The sequence below is a fragment of the Desarmillaria tabescens genome (assembly GCF_030435595.1).
Source record: "Desarmillaria tabescens strain CCBAS 213 chromosome Unknown EV420scaffold_1, whole genome shotgun sequence".
Classification (NCBI taxonomy): Eukaryota; Fungi; Basidiomycota; class Agaricomycetes; order Agaricales; family Physalacriaceae; genus Desarmillaria; species Desarmillaria tabescens.
The window spans coordinates 2,038,057-2,053,915 of record NW_026848300.1 but is presented as its reverse complement, the minus strand read 5'-3'; the positions used below and the strand labels follow the sequence as shown (position 1 = coordinate 2,053,915).

The window sequence follows — 15,859 nt, the reverse complement described above, 5'->3', positions numbered from 1 at the left end:
GCCATTTTTTTGTGTGGTAGGAAAGAAAATAGGCGATACAGGAGCTCCAAGGATGGCTTGGTTGCCGATAATAGAACTGTATCGCCATATGTCACAAGTGTATGGTTTGTCACAAATAGTGTGACACATTCATTGGATTCATCGTAACTACAAAAGTACGCTCTCACAGTCCCTGGAAAACATCTGTGCTAGAAAGTATAAAATGTCTAATCTGTAACAGTTTGCGAACCCTGCTGAAGAAAACATTCCATCACGGGAGGACGGAGGAGCTCCATAGCGCATTAAATGCCAGGCAAAGGCAATAATGTAAACTCCGCAACTGATGGAATCCTGCTGCCGTGGGATTCCCTGTACATTATGAGTATGGGTAGAGCCTCCCTGGTTTTTGGAAAGTGAGACTGACCTTGGCTATCTCAAAATGGAATGTATTGTCAGGATCTGGAACCACCAACTTGAAAGACGACCAAAAGCTCTGTGGGGTGGTCCAACGTCAAGTGAAAATGGCGCTAGGACATTTATTTGGAGATGGCTTACGGAATAGATGGCTTCAAGAACACCTTTATCGGTATTCAAACTATTGTAGCAGGTCACACTCCGGCTGGCGAAATCCAAGTGGAAAAGCAGCCAATGCTTGTCATGGTGGACTGGGAGAGCAAAATTTAACTTGCTGAATTCCGTATGTTCCTGTGGACTCGTGATAATCAGGTCACTAAGGAAAAGCTGCTCGTACCTTCAACAAGGCTCTTAATCCCTGTGGCACTGCTTTCTTCGAAGTCACGACCAGGGAGTCTGCTGTTCCCCAAGACGGATATTCTTGGCACAGTAGATGCAGAGTAACGCTGACCAGGTCATCGTTGAGCCATGACCCTTTCACCTTTAGCAGGCGTCTCAGGCTATCCGCACTCAGCATGGGTCTGGCACTCAAGAAGCGCCATCCTGATGTGTCGTTGATGTCAATGACATTGGAGACACACTAAACGAATTTAATCATCCTACCAATGCAAAGGAAAATCTTGGTCATGAACCTGGTACAAATCAGAAGGATCTGTGACACCTTGGACATCTGTTAGAAGGGGATGTACGGGCTGATGGTTCTCTAAGTAGGCCTGCAAGGCCTGTTTAATCTCGTCTCGCCACTGTGAGATGGCCTCGGGAGACTCCGGTTCAGATTCTATTTCCATGTCTGGTTCCTGCTCGCTTAAGTCGAGAACTTCTTGATTGTCGGGGAGGACTGGGGTTGACCCTCCTTTCGAGTGCAACTGGTCCACTGTGTCGACTATGTTTTTGACCAGGTCAGAAGGCAAAGGATGTCCCGTCAATCCGGCGAGACTTTGACTGGTGGATTCGATAAGATCTTTCAGATCGGGAATATCCGCTACCATGTCGCTCTTGTGCTGTTTGAAGTCCAATGCTTCCGTTGGGTTGTCATGTTCCAAACCACGTTTCAGAGGTAGGGGCGGCAGAGGAAATGAGCTTGATGATGGGAGGTCCAGCACCATATCGACCATCGGCTCAAGCGAAGATCCTGCTCCTGGCGACGGCGCTGAGGGAACGGCAGGCGGCTGATGACCAGGTACAGACTGGGGACCGAGTTCAGGAGGCACTGACCTGCTCAGGTCTTCAGTTGGCCAATCAATATCTTCTGGAGTGGCATCAAGAATGGGCACTGTAATGTTCTCTCGACAATTCTGTGCTCGAAAGGCTTGCTCCTCTTCAAATTGTGCCCATTCCTGGTCAAAAAGCGCACCTGGGGACAACGAATTCCGGGACTCTTCAACACTTGCCATCTCTGCATCATTCACTCTGGTTGCTTTGTCAGGGTCAGGATCGTCAGCATCCAATTCCTCGTCCATGTCTGCCATGCCATGAGTGAGCGCGTCCTTCGATACACTGTCCTCATCACTAAATCCTTGAAGTCCATCATCATCTGATTGATCACTGTCCATGTCATCTGTGCCATGAGTGATCAGGACTCTAGAATTGTCGTCCTCATCACTGTCACTGCGGAGCGCATCTTCTTCCGAATCTTCCTGGTCCGTGTCATCGCTGCTACCGAGCGAAGATGCACGACGTCTCCTCCGGCGCGCACCGCTTTGCTTGGATGTAAATGACTCATCACTGTCGCTACTTCCAAGTGCTTCATCCTTTGATTCATCACTGTCCTTGCTACTTCCAGGTGAAGACTTATATCCCCTACTCTTGCACAAAGCTTTCTTCCCCCGTGGACTGACAAGAATCAGAGAAGGACCAATCTGAGAAGGGCCTCCTGCGTCATCCCCCGACAAGTCGCTTAAGGATGAGAGATCAGATTCAGGGGCGGACTGCCACGCGAATTCGGCATAGGTGAGGATGGATATTTCTTCAGGGATCTCTGCAAGCCACGTTAGCCAACTGCTCCAATTTTCGTTACAGCTACTCACCGTTTACCGAAACCACTCGAAACGGCAGTTCCCAAAAGAGATGGGCCTCCTGCTGTCGATCTACCTTCAACGTCCTCGCCATCAGTGATGACCTTTTTCCAGTACACCATCAGGCATAGTAACAACACCCTCATGTCCCGGTGTTCTACGTTGGTGATGGCAAAGCACAAGAACGTCGTGTGAATCCAACCCATGACGACCAAACATATACCTGATGATGGAAAGAAATGTTGCCTGAACACTAGGCAGTTTGACTCCGTAACAACAGCATGTAAAGTGTTTGGACATTGAAACCTGGTTTGAATGTCATTGGATGAGATTGTGATGGAATTGTCATGGGGCGCATGGTGGAAGCCCAGTCAAACGCACTCACCAAAGAGAGCCTGGCTCGACAATTATCACTTCACATTCATACACATTTGGGTCGACCTTGCTATCAGCCTGGAAGTCATGAATGAACGTATCCCAACTCATGGCTTTGCTAGGCTCATCCCTCTTCCGGATTATAAACCAGAGTTTCCTACCGACCAGACAGTGTATTTTCACAGCCGATCCTCCATAGTCAGTGTGAGGGGGAGTCACTGCACCGGCTACAGTAGCCAGTCCCCAAGACAGAGCAGCAGCGGGGAACGGAGCGGCAAGGAGATCAGTCCCTATCGACCGGGTGACTTTACACGCCTCCAAATGTGAGGCGGCCTGACTGTAAATTGGGTCAGGCTGGGTCATAAGATCATACAACAGTAACCTACTGAAAGAATGGGCTCTGCAATGTGGTATCAGGCATTGGCAGGGTAAGCGCGTTCAGCACTCTCCCAGTGCATCCTTTTGAACCCTCTCAGAGGACCATTCGAAGGGTAGAAGAGATCTCCACGGTCGGCAACACAGAATCAGGGGTGGCATCAGTTACACGCCGTACGGGCTCTGTTCCAGACACCGGTATCAGGTATGCTTGATGATGAACCAGTTGACTGCGAAACGCACCGTGCACAGGAATCTCCGTATCCAAGTCCCCCAGCTCCCATGCGGTGCAGGCGTTCCATCCCCAATTGCGCCTGTCGGTGGGCACCCCAGTCACCAGGACACTCCTCTCACGAAAATAAGGCTGAATGTTTAAATCACTGGAGTACCACATGTGGGCAATTTGTGACGACCCGTCCGTGCGATTGACCCAGGGAGGGGGATGTTTGCCGGGTGAGTCCATTCTACAGGCAAGCAGAGATTTTATAATATCGCGATCAAAGGGGTCCTGCGTGATTGAGAGGTGAGTGCCTACCAGTAATGAGCCAATGGAAACGTCATACCGATGCCTTCAGGCAATCAACACTAAATTTCTCCCAGCACTCAGTGGTAGGACTGTAAACTTTGATGTATACCGGTGCTTCAGCCCTTTCAATGTATTCACGATCAATGCTGGGTGACCTTGGGTGGTGTGAAGCTGGTGGGCTTACATGGACTTGAGGACGCCAAGTATGCTTAGGGCGTGGTACAGACCCCATTACAGGCCCTCTTGTTGAGTTGACCTCTAAATAGCTTGTCCTCCAGACGACGTCCTCATCATCATTGACCTTCTCAGCGTGCTTGGCCAGTTCTGCCTTTGTCAGCCGGAGACGAGGTGGCTTGTTGTTACGGTTTATTCATCTCTTTTCTTTTTTCTTCGTATTACTCAGCCTGATTACTCGTTTGCGATCATGACGGACGCATTCTCACAGTACTATTTTTAGTTTACCAACATGTATTTAAGTAGAGCCTCAGCTGGTCCAAACCCCAGCTTCGGCTAAGGTTTAATTCACCTAACATCGAACTCCGTTCTTCGTGACTATCTGTCCCATCGACTTTCATCGCCTTTGACTTGCTAGAGTATCGTCTACCGAAGTGCGAGTAGCGATCCTAGCACGATCTAAGTCGATAGAGTTAGTGGCTAACATTTAGCCGAAGCTCATCCTTAGTTGCCCAACGACTCACCGTTGCCCAACATACTCCCGATCATTCTCTTAATCGTCGTCGCACTTTCCGTGCTACGATTCCTTCTTAACGACCCACTCGGACTGGTTATTGTAACCATCCTCCGAGTATTCCTCGCCTGCGTATACATCCCGTCTCCACTGTTTGCAGGACTATTCCTGCTGCTTTGGGTCGGATTCCTACGCCATCATTAAAAACACGAAACCCTTCATTCTCGCTCTTCAGCTCGCCTCTTTATTAACAATCTTGTTGTTAATAATAACGAGCACTTCCGAAGATTGTGAAATCTTGTTGATGAACGGCTCCAACTACGAGACCGACCTCAGCCTGATCATCGCGATCCTCATCGTCCTCACCATACTCGCTGTCTATCAGCTTGCATGGTCAATCGTCGACTTACACCAAGGATAGATCCACTTACGGATGCCCTGGTCCGACTCCATTCCCGCCGTCTTCGCAACTTTTATTCTCTTTTTCTTGTCACTTATTTTGTACCGACTACACCGCTGTTTTCAACGACAGAGGCGAGTCCGCGCACAACTCCCGTTCCATTACGTTCCCAGCACCCCAGCGTATCCTCCGCCGGTAATTCATATTCCTGCGGCATCTCAACAGACAATACAAGATGTCGAATCCGCCGCCTCCGGGGAACCTGGAGGATCCCTCTACACATCGTCGCGACCCAGCTCGCGATCCTCAGAGTCGAGCACCGACTCCTACAGAAGCGCTACCAACAAGTCAGTCGACTCAATCGACATCACCGATACCCGGGGGGTATTCCTCGACAGAGGAGACTCACCCGTACCAGGCCTCTTCGATCAGTCTCCAGTCCAGGGCGAGTCAAGCACCGATGGAGCCCGAGGACAAGACACCAGGCATCTGGTCACGGGCGAAGAAGGCTCTGATACCGAGTACGAAGGGGACGACCTCTCAGAGTGGGAGAGGACAAGACTCGATGACCTCCTCAACGACATCTACCTGAACACGGAAGAAGATGCAACCGATACCGGAGACAGTTACAGCGGCAGGACAGGAACTAGGTGGACAGATGCCGTCTGGAAGAGTGAGAGTAGGAGATACAGGGTCGCCCAGGAGGACGACTACGACAGTGATTCCGGAGAGCTTGAGCTCGGAGCCTCCGTGGCTACCACCAGTACAGCTCACTCACAGTCTGTTCCAAGCTCCTGGCCAACCGATAGGGGAGAGCCGGTTGGCTGGCACCCACAAACCGGTTGGGTCTACGCCGACAACAGGGAAGCGGTTACTGTGGCCGGAGTCCCGCCCGGAAGAGAGTCCGACCAGGTCTCTGAAAGCTCCGAGGCCGCAACGATCACTCCCCCCGTCCCCCCGCACGAGCCGACGAGTGGGGAGCTTTGGAGCGAGTTCCCAGACTACGATGCTGAGGAACTTGGAACAATTACCGTTTCCGAGCAACTCGCCAGAGTCTCCAATTGGGAACCATCCGTCGCGTCGAGAGCCTTCGCCGATCCCATACCGGCCTCTCAGCGTCCATGGCCCCTCCTCTATCACACGTACGTCGAGTCCCTCGGACTCACTCGAGATGCCCGGCTTGCCCCAGAAGTCGAGGCCCGAATGGAGCGAGGCAGAGCGCATGATGCATGCATCCGACGTGCCAAAGAGGACGCACTCCAGGGACCCAACGGCTGGTGGGACTTACCCCTCGAGCCCGATGCCACCGACGCCGAGGTCAGGAATCGAATCCGAGCTGCCGCCGTTCGCTACTCCGGGGCCGCTCGAAGAGCAGGCACTGATCTCGAGGCCAGGGGGAGAGCCTGGAACGCCTACCAGGCAGAGATCAGCGACGAGGATTCCGACATCGGGAGATGGAGGCGGAACAAGGAGCTCGACAGACTCACCCGAGAGAGGAAGGAGGCTAAGGATGCCGAGTCGACCCCCAAACAGCGCCCTCAAGGTGGAGGTGATGACAGCGGTCCGAAACCTCCTGGTCCACCCCCTACACCCCCGGCCAACAATTTTTAATATCTTACCATGGCATGGACTGTACAAAATCATGATGGAGGACATGGAGAAGGACTCCCAGTGGCTTCTGACGGAAGCGGGAGAGGACTACCGTGACGCGAAACAGTTAGGAGATGTTTACCTCGCGAAGAACATCTTGGAGGTGGAAACCTGGCATCGGGCTGCTTTGGTATGGAACCTGGCAAACCCCGACCAACCAAAGCAGGAATGTGCGGCCTATCGACAGCCGCAACCAATGCCCCACCCGCTCGAAACCGAAGAGTTCTGGGCGGGTGCAGGCCCCGACGACGACGATATGGACGACCCGGGCACGGGGCCCTCGGACAAGGGCAAGCAGTCCACTGTCCCGCCCCAACCACCGTCGCAGCCCCCGCGTCGACCAGCATACCTGGGCGATTACCCTCCGCCTGGAGAGAACTATCGACTACGGTCACTACCGCGACCGCCGAACCCTCCAGTACCTCCCCGGGCACCGTCACCTCCGGACCCTATACCACCATGGACGCTAGTGGCAGGGAAGGACGGGAACCCCTGGAATGACGTGAAACCCAAGTTAATCACGCAGCCCGAGTATTTCACCGGGGAAGCTACCGACATCAATCGGTTCCTTCACCATTGTGAAATGTACTTCCAGGTTTTCCCGCTACATTTCACCATGAACGACCAGGGCCAGAATCCATATCGCATCACCTTCGCGCAAGGGTATCTATGGGAGAAAGTGAAGGACTGGTGGGGCGACCAATATTATCGATATCAGGATGACCAGGGGCATTGGAGATTCCCCACGTGGGCCGAGTTCTCCCATGACCTCTCGGTAGAATTCCGAGAAGTAGCGGAGCTCGCAATCTGGAAGGCAGAATGGAGGAAGGTCCGACAGTCGGAGTTCAAATCCGCAGTCGAGTTCTTCGCCAAGTTCGAGAGACTGGCCCATAAGTGCGGAGAATTCAATGACGAGAAGCAGATGTTTGAAGCCGTGGAGGCGGCAATTAGGCCGACGGTGCGCAAGACGGTTATGCATGGGGACAACAAGTGCCCCACAACCTACGCACAGTGGAAGGCGCGAGTCCTGAGGATCGACGCCAACTACAGATACAACGTGGCGCAGGGCCTCGCTAGTAAGACCTCCCCGAACCAAGGCGGTTTGGGTCGAGGCAATCAAAATCAATCGAAGGGAAGCGGCCCTAGCGGCGACAAGAAGGACGCCACGGGGACTACGTATGGGGGCATGGGTCAGCCGATGGAGATCGATAAGCTCCGGTCCGACAAGCGGTGCTTCAAGTGTGGGAACACCGGATGGAGCCGCGACCATAAATGCCCAACGGATAAGTCCAAGTGGCTTCCCGTCAAGCTCCCCCCTCGCAAGAAGAAGCCCAACGTCGCTCGTCTCCGCCAATTGCTCGCTGAAGCCAAGAAGGAAGAGTTAGGAGAAAGTACGAAAGTCGAAGAGGTGAAGGAGGAGAAGTCGTCAAAAGACGAGCCGGCGTCGAAATAAGCGATTCGACGGCGTCGGCTAAGGACTTAGTTTCATCTGGTGCGCGCTCATGTACTACTAGTCGGACTTATACTACGTATGTAGGTACCCCGTATGATCAATATACCAATTTTTTCGCCGCGTTACCAGTAGAAGAAATTAAGAATGACAAATCGCCAACCGCCCAAGGCATAGGAGGGGATTTCCGCCGTCCTACGCAGTCAGCAATGGACAATGAACCCCTAGGGGCTGGTCCACCTCTGACACCCCCGCCTGACCGAATGGGGAAAGTTCTGGAGAACCCAGCGAGCACCTCAGGTCAGGACAAGATGGACGCCAGACGTGGTGGTCGTCGCCCCGGTAGGGAGAATCGGCCGACGACTCCGACGGACGGGCCTTCCCTTCAGGTTGTTCCTCCCGTCAGTGGCAGAAAAGCAGCTGAGGCTGGGAATCGAGGGGACCACCTACATTTAGTAGTGGCCTCATCCGCAAACGATGCTGACCCCCTCGAGGAGCCAATATGTGTGCGTCTACCTCGAGTTTCCGAGAGTACCACCGGCGTTAGGAATGAGGATAAGTACCGGATTTTGGTGGAGGTTACAACGCCGCGCACAAGCGCCCTTGGCCAGGGCCGAACACAGGGCAGTGAGCCCTCCTCCACCAACTCGTCGGAAGGTGACCAAGTGCCGCCGAGGGGCCTTAACGACCGGCCCGGTGACCAACTGCCACCTCGAGTCAAGAAACCTCAAGTTTTGCTAGAAGAAGTAGAAGACGAAGAGGCCCATCTACGGTCCGACATTCCGACTGGCGCGCCCAAAGGGAAGTCTTCTGTGACCCCTGACCCAGGATCACGACTTGAGGTGCGAAAACCCGTTCCAGATACCTACTACGAACCTTTCGGGCGGCACTGGACCCGGAGGGCGCTGCGACTCGCTACCGACGAGTCGACCGCTTTCGCTACCCTCAACCGATGGGTACACCCTCGACGAAAAGGAGAAGTAATGATCGAGTTGTGGGAGGCGCTCAAGGAACAGCCTGAGACCGCCGCTGAAGCAAGGGACAGATGGGAGTGGATGGAGGATCTTACAAAACCCCCCATGTACATACGAGGGAGGAAAGGACGCAATGTATCAATTACCGTGCAGCTGGAAACCCTGGACACCCGAGAGGTACACTCCGTAAAAGCGCTAGTGGACAGTGGAGCCACCGGTAGCTCCATAGACTGAGCCTGGGCCCGGAATCACGCTCTAAACCTCAAAAAGGCGGCCTGCCCCGTCCCGGTCTATAACGCTGATGGTACCAGGAACAAAGGCGGTGACATCACTGAATATGCCAAAGTACGGCTTCGCATCAGAGACCACGTGGAACAGATCGAACTAGCCGTAGTGGATCTAGGCTCCACCCCCCTCTTCCTCGGACATGATTGGTTACAGAGGCATAACCCGTTGATTGACTGGGACACTGGGGCGGTCACTCTAGCCCACTGCACTTGCCAAAAAATACCTTTCTCTCTCCCGGACACGGATCCTTCCTCCTGATGGGATGAGTACGAGGAAGGGGACACTATCCTGGTGATCGATTTTGAAGAAGCGTTTCACGTGCGAGCCATGGGTACTAAGGCTAATGAACTAGCCGCCCAGGCCAACGCTCGCAAGGAAACGAAATCCTTTGAGGAGATAGTACCGGCTGAATATCGGGACTTCGAGGACGTATTCGCCAAGGAGAATTTCGACGAGTTACCCCCACGAAAACCGTGGGACCATGCTATCGAGTTAATCCCTAACTCGAACACCAACCTAGACTGCAAAGTCTACCCTCTCAATCCCACGGAACAGGAGGAGTTGGATAGGTTTCTGGACGAAAACCTGTCTACCGGACGCATTCAAGCCTCCAAATCCCCGATGGCGTCTCCGTTTTTCTTCGTTAAGAAAAAAGACGGCAAGCTCTGCCCGGTTCAAGACTACCGCAAGCTCAATGAGATGACTATTAAGAATCGATACCCGTTACCACTCATTGGAGAGCTCATGGACCGGCTGAAGAAGGCCAAGTACTTCACCAAGCTAGACGTACGGTGGGGGTACAACAACGTCAGGATAAAACAAGGGGACGAGTGGAAAGCCGCTTTCCGAACCAACCGCGGTCTCTACGAACCATTGGTAATGTTCTTTGGACTCACAAACTCGCCGGCAACCTTTCAATGGATGATGAATGATATCTTCAAAGACCTCATCACCGCAGGGGAAGTGTCGGTCTACCTCGACGACATCCTCATCGCATCAAAAGACAAGAAGGATCATAGGCGCATAGTGCGCGAGGTACTCCGAATTCTTCGCCAGAACAAACTATTCCTCAAGGCTGAAAAGTGCGAATTCGAAGTGGAAGAAATGGAGTACTTAGGGGTGCTCATCAGCGAGGGAAAAATTCGCATGGATCCTGTAAAAATTGCTGGCCTCTTGGACTGGCCTGCTCCATCGAAGAAGCAGGAACTCCAGTCCTTCCTAGGGTTCTGCAACTTTTACCGAAGGTTCATCCGTGACTACAGCAAGCACGTTAAACCCCTCACTGCCCTCACAGGGAAGACGGACTGGAAATGGGGGGAGGTCGAGAAAAGGGCGTTTGAAAAGATCAAGGAGCTGTTCCGTGAGGATGTGGTCCTAACCATCCCGCTTGACGAAGGGAAATTCCGAGTGGAGGCGGACTCCAGTGAGGGGGCAATAGGAGCAGTATTGTCCCAATGGCAAGAAGAGAAGTGGCAACCGGTGGCTTTCCTCTCTAAAGCGCTGTCGGCCACCAAACGCAACTACGAGATCTACGACAAGGAGCTCCTTGCCATCATGATCGCATTAGAAGAGTGGCGACAGTATCTCATGGGCGCTCGAGAAGACTTTGAGATTTGGACGGATCACTCCAATCTTCAATATTTCCGGAAGCCTCAGAAGCTCAACCGACGACAGGCTCGCTGGGTGACCGAACTGGCTGAATACCAGTTCACCCTACATCATAAACCAGGAGCGCAAAATCGTAAAGCCGATTTACTATCGAGACGAGCGGATCACGATCAGGGGAAGGACGACAATCAGAGCGTAACCATCCTGAAGCCGACCCACTTCCGTGCCCTTATCATGCCCACCGTGGAGGATCTGCATGAGAAGATCAAACTAGCCACGCACGATCCATGAAAATGGGATCGAGGCATTTCCGACTCCCTTAACCACGAAAAGGGGGTCTCCCGAGACCAAGAATTGCTATGGTATGACGGTCGCATCTATGTACCCAGAGATCGGCAGCTACGAGGCGAAATCATAGCCCTGCAACATGATCACGCAACCGCAGGACATCCAGGGATAGAAAAGACGAAAGAGCTCGTTCTATGAGACTATTGGTGGCCTCGAATGCGTTCGGAAGTGGAAGCCTATGTAAAAGGGTGTGAAGTCTGCCAATGAACGAAGGTGGATCGTCGCCCCAAGAGGTCACCCCTCCACCCGAACGAGGTCCCGAATCGACCATGGACGCACATCTCGGTGGACATGATCACAAAGCTCCCCGATTCGAAAGGAAACAATTCCATTCTCGTCCTGGTCGATAGGTTCTCTAAAACTATCATCCCCATTGCATGCACCGAGAAGCTGTCGTCCCTAGGCTTCGCCAAAATCTTACGGGACTACATCTATGTACCATACGGTGTGATGCCGGAGAAGGTCATCTCGGACAGGGGAGCCGTTTTTGTATCGAAGTTCATGAAGGAATTCTATGCGCTCATTCAGGTGACGGGGAACCCCTCGACAGCCTATCACCCTCAGACAGACGGCCAAACGGAGCGGGTCAACCAAGAAATAGAAAAGTACCTCAAAATGTTCGTTAGTTATCGACAAGACGATTGGAGCGAGTGGTTACCGCTTGCAGCGTTCACTCACAATAATCGAAAACACTCTGCAACAGGTTTTTCACCGTACAAAGTAGTTTTTGGATGCGACGGACAGGTTATCAAAACTGCCCAGCATCAGGATGCGGTACCCGCGGCATCCAAATTGGTCCAGGGAATTCAAGAGGTACAAGAAAAGGCGAAAGAATCGCTGGAGCGCGTGGCCAAATCCATGAAGAGGAACTACGACAAACACAAGGGAAAAGCAGTAGAATATCAGGCCGGTGACAAAGTCTGGCTGGATTCCACCCACTTGAACCTTCCCCGTCCAACCAAGAAGTTGGGAGATAGACGAGTAGGCCCGTTCACCATTATAGCAAAGAAAGGAGCCTCAGCCTATGAGCTGAAACTCCCGATGAAATGGCGGATCCATAATCGATTCAACGAGTCCCTACTCACTCCTTACCATGCCCCAGAATTCCCAAACCAACCGCGCCCTGAGCGACCACCTCCGGAGCTAATCGATGATGAAGAGGAATACGAGATCGAGGAAATTGTAGAAGAAAGGGACCGTGTCGTTGGCCGTGGACAAACTCGCCGTACCATTACCGAGTACTTGGTAAAATGGAAGGGGTATCCAACGGAGGAAAACTCGTGGGTTAAACGCTCAAACCTGGCCAACGCCGAGGAACTCGTAAACGACTACGAAGCATGCATCCAAAAGATTCTATGGAAAGTGAATAACAAGGGAAAAACCATGGGAAGAGACACTAAAATCCCGCTCAACGATCTGGCAAAGTACCATGATCCAGACACCCCTTGCATCACCGATATCGAGACCGTTTACTCGTCCCAATGCTCGGCCGCGGCACACTCTGAAGAAATTAACGTAGTAGGAGAGGCAGCGGTGTCAGACGCCGGACGAGAATATGGCCCAGTCTCCGTCACGGCATCATTCCAGCGATTAGTAAAGGATATCTCTGAATCCATGGATAGAGCCCTTCAAGAAAGAAATGCCAAATATGTGAGAGATCACCCAGATGAAAATCATGAACCACCTCGACTTCCTCGACCAGAGCCGCACGAAGGCCCCAGATTTGACGATCCACGAGTGCGTGATTCGTACTTAAAACGCCGCAAGATAGAAATTGAAGCGTCATGATGGGAACAACGTCCTTACGTCAATCCCCCCATCCTATTTGACCCTCCGACAGACAATGACTCGGACGTTGGTCTACTTCAACGAGTAACCGAAAACTGGGATGACGACCGCCTTTCTGATGTAGGATCATTCGAATCCATTCCAACGGGGTCCAATAACTCATCTGAGGGGGACGACGAGCCCTCATTATCAACCTCGGACGAGGAAGAATGGGAAGCTGGGGACTCATTCGGGACGAACGAGTCATAGAAACTTATTTATGGTGTAGAAGGGGATTGCCACCGCTCAGTTTTGAGCAATGAACCCTTAGGGACAGGGAGTCCCGACAGACAGCAAGAGGCCTAACCGGCGCAAGGTGGTCCTGGATATCCACAGGTACCAGGATCCAGGTGAAGCTAGGGATGAGGCCGACGGCAGTACTCGAGGCCCAGCGGACCCAATGCTAAACTGTTTTAAAGCAGAAGGGAGACCCTCTTGCTTGCTCATGTGGAAGGAAGGGGACACATTCTCATTCGGGACGAATGAGTCTTAAGGAGGGGGTAATGTTATGGTTTATTCATCTCTTTTCCTTTTTCTTCGTATTACTCAGCCTGATTACTCGTTTGCGATCATGATGGACGCATTCTCACAGTACTATTTTTAGTTTACCAACGTGTATTTAAGTAGAGCCTCAGCTGGTCCAAACCCCAGCTTCGGCTAAGGTTTAATTCACCTAACATCGAACTCCGTTCTTCGTGACTATCTGTCCCATCGACTTTCATCGCCTTTGACTTGCTAGAGTATCATCTACCAAAGTGCGAGTAGCGATCCTAGCACGATCTAAGTCGATAGAGTTAGTGGCTAACACTTGTGTATACAGACATATGTGCCTTCGCTCTCACTGGGGTTGGATTGGCTGTTTAGCTCGTGGATTTTCCGAGGGACTGGCACAGCGGATGCCTCTGACTCGTCCTCACTGATCATGGGCTTGCTCTTCGTCTTCTTCCAGTTCCTCCTACTCTTTTTTTTCTTCGGCTTCTCTCCTGGGAGCTGCACGTCGCCATCCTCGTCATGCGACGGTAACAGTGTCTCTGTCGGTTTCTGCCTCCTGGGTCGAAGTCCGGCTACTGCGGCCAGGTTCTCAGCAGCTGGGTCTTCTTGAGTGTCGTCTCCAAAATCGATCGCCGCTACTACAGAGGTTGGTGAAGATTGCTGCGACGATACTTCAGGTTTGTCCTCCTCACCAATGGGTGCAACGGCGATAGCGTTCTTGTCCTCCTCTTGAGGGGTTTCTGAGGTGGTCTCGATGGAGGAGCCTTGCCCGCCTTTGGGTGGTTTCAATCGAACATCAGCTTCAAACCAGGGCCTCAAATGGTTAGGCTGCACGGCTGCCTGTATTTCTGACCTATACAATTTGAGAAAGAGAATAAGCCTGCTCTCGGCAGACACCGATCCCTCAGAAACCGCCAACAACAAGGACCAAAATCCGTGCTCAACGTTATGGAGTACTGGGGGCTTGTCTCGATCATCAACCAAACTGGAGTACTGAACGGAACACATGCATCAGTCTGGCCCACAAAATCGAAGAAGAGATCCATACCATCAAGCACTGAATGGGCAGGAGGGCTGCATCCCACGACCACTTGAATAGTATGAGCAGTGAAATAGTGGCACAGTTCAACAAAGCGGCCATCGAGTCTTTACTCCTGGGGCCAGACGTGTTCAAACTCGCCTCGACTTGTTCCCAGATATCGTTCATCCCATTTTGAATCGTGAAGCTAGGTCAAGTGGGCCAATCAGCATGAACGGGGCACGAGAACAGTGGACTCACGATCGCAATTTGTTCACATACTCTACTGGGTCACCATGGGTTCGTCGGATCCAATGAATTTGCCATGCTACCCCTTCCATGAGGTGAAGGAGTTTCTGCCAGTAACTCATGTGCCCACTCCGATTCCAAGACCATATAGCTTGCAAATCCACCCAGAGCTGCTGTTGTTCGGTCGAAAGGTTGGTCAAGCTGTTCAGAAGCAGGGGCTTGAGTGTCGCCGTTGTGCTTTCCTGGGCAGTGGTGGCTTGCAACAACACAACCAGCCAATCCGCTAATCGTGCGACCCACTGCGACACGTAATACCGTAAGTCACTGACTGTCTGGCGAAGTGCTTCCCCTACCTGTACGAGTTTGACTGTCGGCTTGAACTGAATTGAATAATCAACCTTAAACTCCCCATGGTCTATGCCCCGACACTGTAAGAGCTCATTGACCAGTCGCCATGTTATGAGTGCTTCAATGAGATCGACCTGCTTTTGTGCCTCTGCATGTTGCAGGTGCATGATGGCTTTCCCATGAGCCTCGGGTAGTCTGGTAATCCCCTTTCGATAATAAGATGGTAGTGCGCAAGCCAGATCCTGGATCAGCCATAAGAACCAGGTTTCCCAACATACTACTTGATCAGTTTCTCACCTGAATTAGAGTCCGAAAGCCAGTCCAGGAAGCTGGAGTGGTCACCGCGACGGCGGCACTTGACCCTTGAGCTGGCACGTCTTGCTCTTTATCCAGGCAGGCAGACAAAGGATGCATTAGGAGACGAGTGCGATTATGCAAGGGCAAAGATTGGAACAGCTTCGACTCTGCAGCCTGTTGCACTGATCCACAATAATCAGTAATCATCCGGGAGTAAGCCATCACAGGCAAAGAGGATTGAGAGGCGCCGACATATGTCAAGACGCCCACCAGGAAGCGACAAGTGTGCGTCTAGCTTCCATATATCGGCTTCGGGTCAACGGCTACGGTCCCTCCCACGTCGCATTGCATTGTAAGACAATAGTTCAATGATGGAGACTTACAGACATGCGGGAGTTCTGACATTGCCAGGTTGCAATTGGTGAGTGAAATTTTTCTACGGTGCTTCCTGAGGCACCTAACAACCACTGATGAGCCTCCAGGCTCTGTACGCTCAGAATTCGTGGATTTTACCAGATATTTAATTCCTCAGCCACCA

The 15,859-nt window shown here is 52.2% G+C and overlaps 3 protein-coding genes across 3 annotated transcripts; all 3 read right to left on the bottom strand.

The window, feature by feature from the left end:
• Positions 1-2,789: 2,789 nt before the first annotated feature.
• On the bottom strand, positions 2,790-3,204 carry EV420DRAFT_1634181 (uncharacterized protein; the record flags this gene model as incomplete). Its single annotated transcript, XM_060476282.1, has 2 exons — positions 2,790-3,120; positions 3,170-3,204. 2 exons carry the CDS (start codon positions 3,202-3,204, stop codon positions 2,790-2,792), a joined length of 366 nt encoding a protein of 121 aa, XP_060339554.1.
• Positions 3,205-3,255: 51 nt separating this feature from the next.
• Positions 3,256-3,916, bottom strand: EV420DRAFT_1634180 (uncharacterized protein; the record flags this gene model as incomplete). Its single annotated transcript, XM_060476281.1, has 3 exons — positions 3,256-3,341; positions 3,402-3,666; positions 3,722-3,916. The coding sequence occupies 3 exons, from the start codon at positions 3,914-3,916 to the stop codon at positions 3,256-3,258; spliced, it is 546 nt and encodes a 181-aa protein (XP_060339553.1).
• A 9,748-nt stretch (positions 3,917-13,664) lies between these two features.
• EV420DRAFT_1634174 (uncharacterized protein) lies at positions 13,665-15,543 on the bottom strand (the record flags this gene model as incomplete). Its single annotated transcript, XM_060476280.1, has 6 exons — positions 13,665-13,697; positions 13,740-14,402; positions 14,458-14,635; positions 14,689-14,975; positions 15,030-15,266; positions 15,322-15,543. 6 exons carry the CDS (start codon positions 15,541-15,543, stop codon positions 13,665-13,667), a joined length of 1,620 nt encoding a protein of 539 aa, XP_060339552.1.
• Between the last annotated feature and the right edge of the window lie 316 nt (positions 15,544-15,859).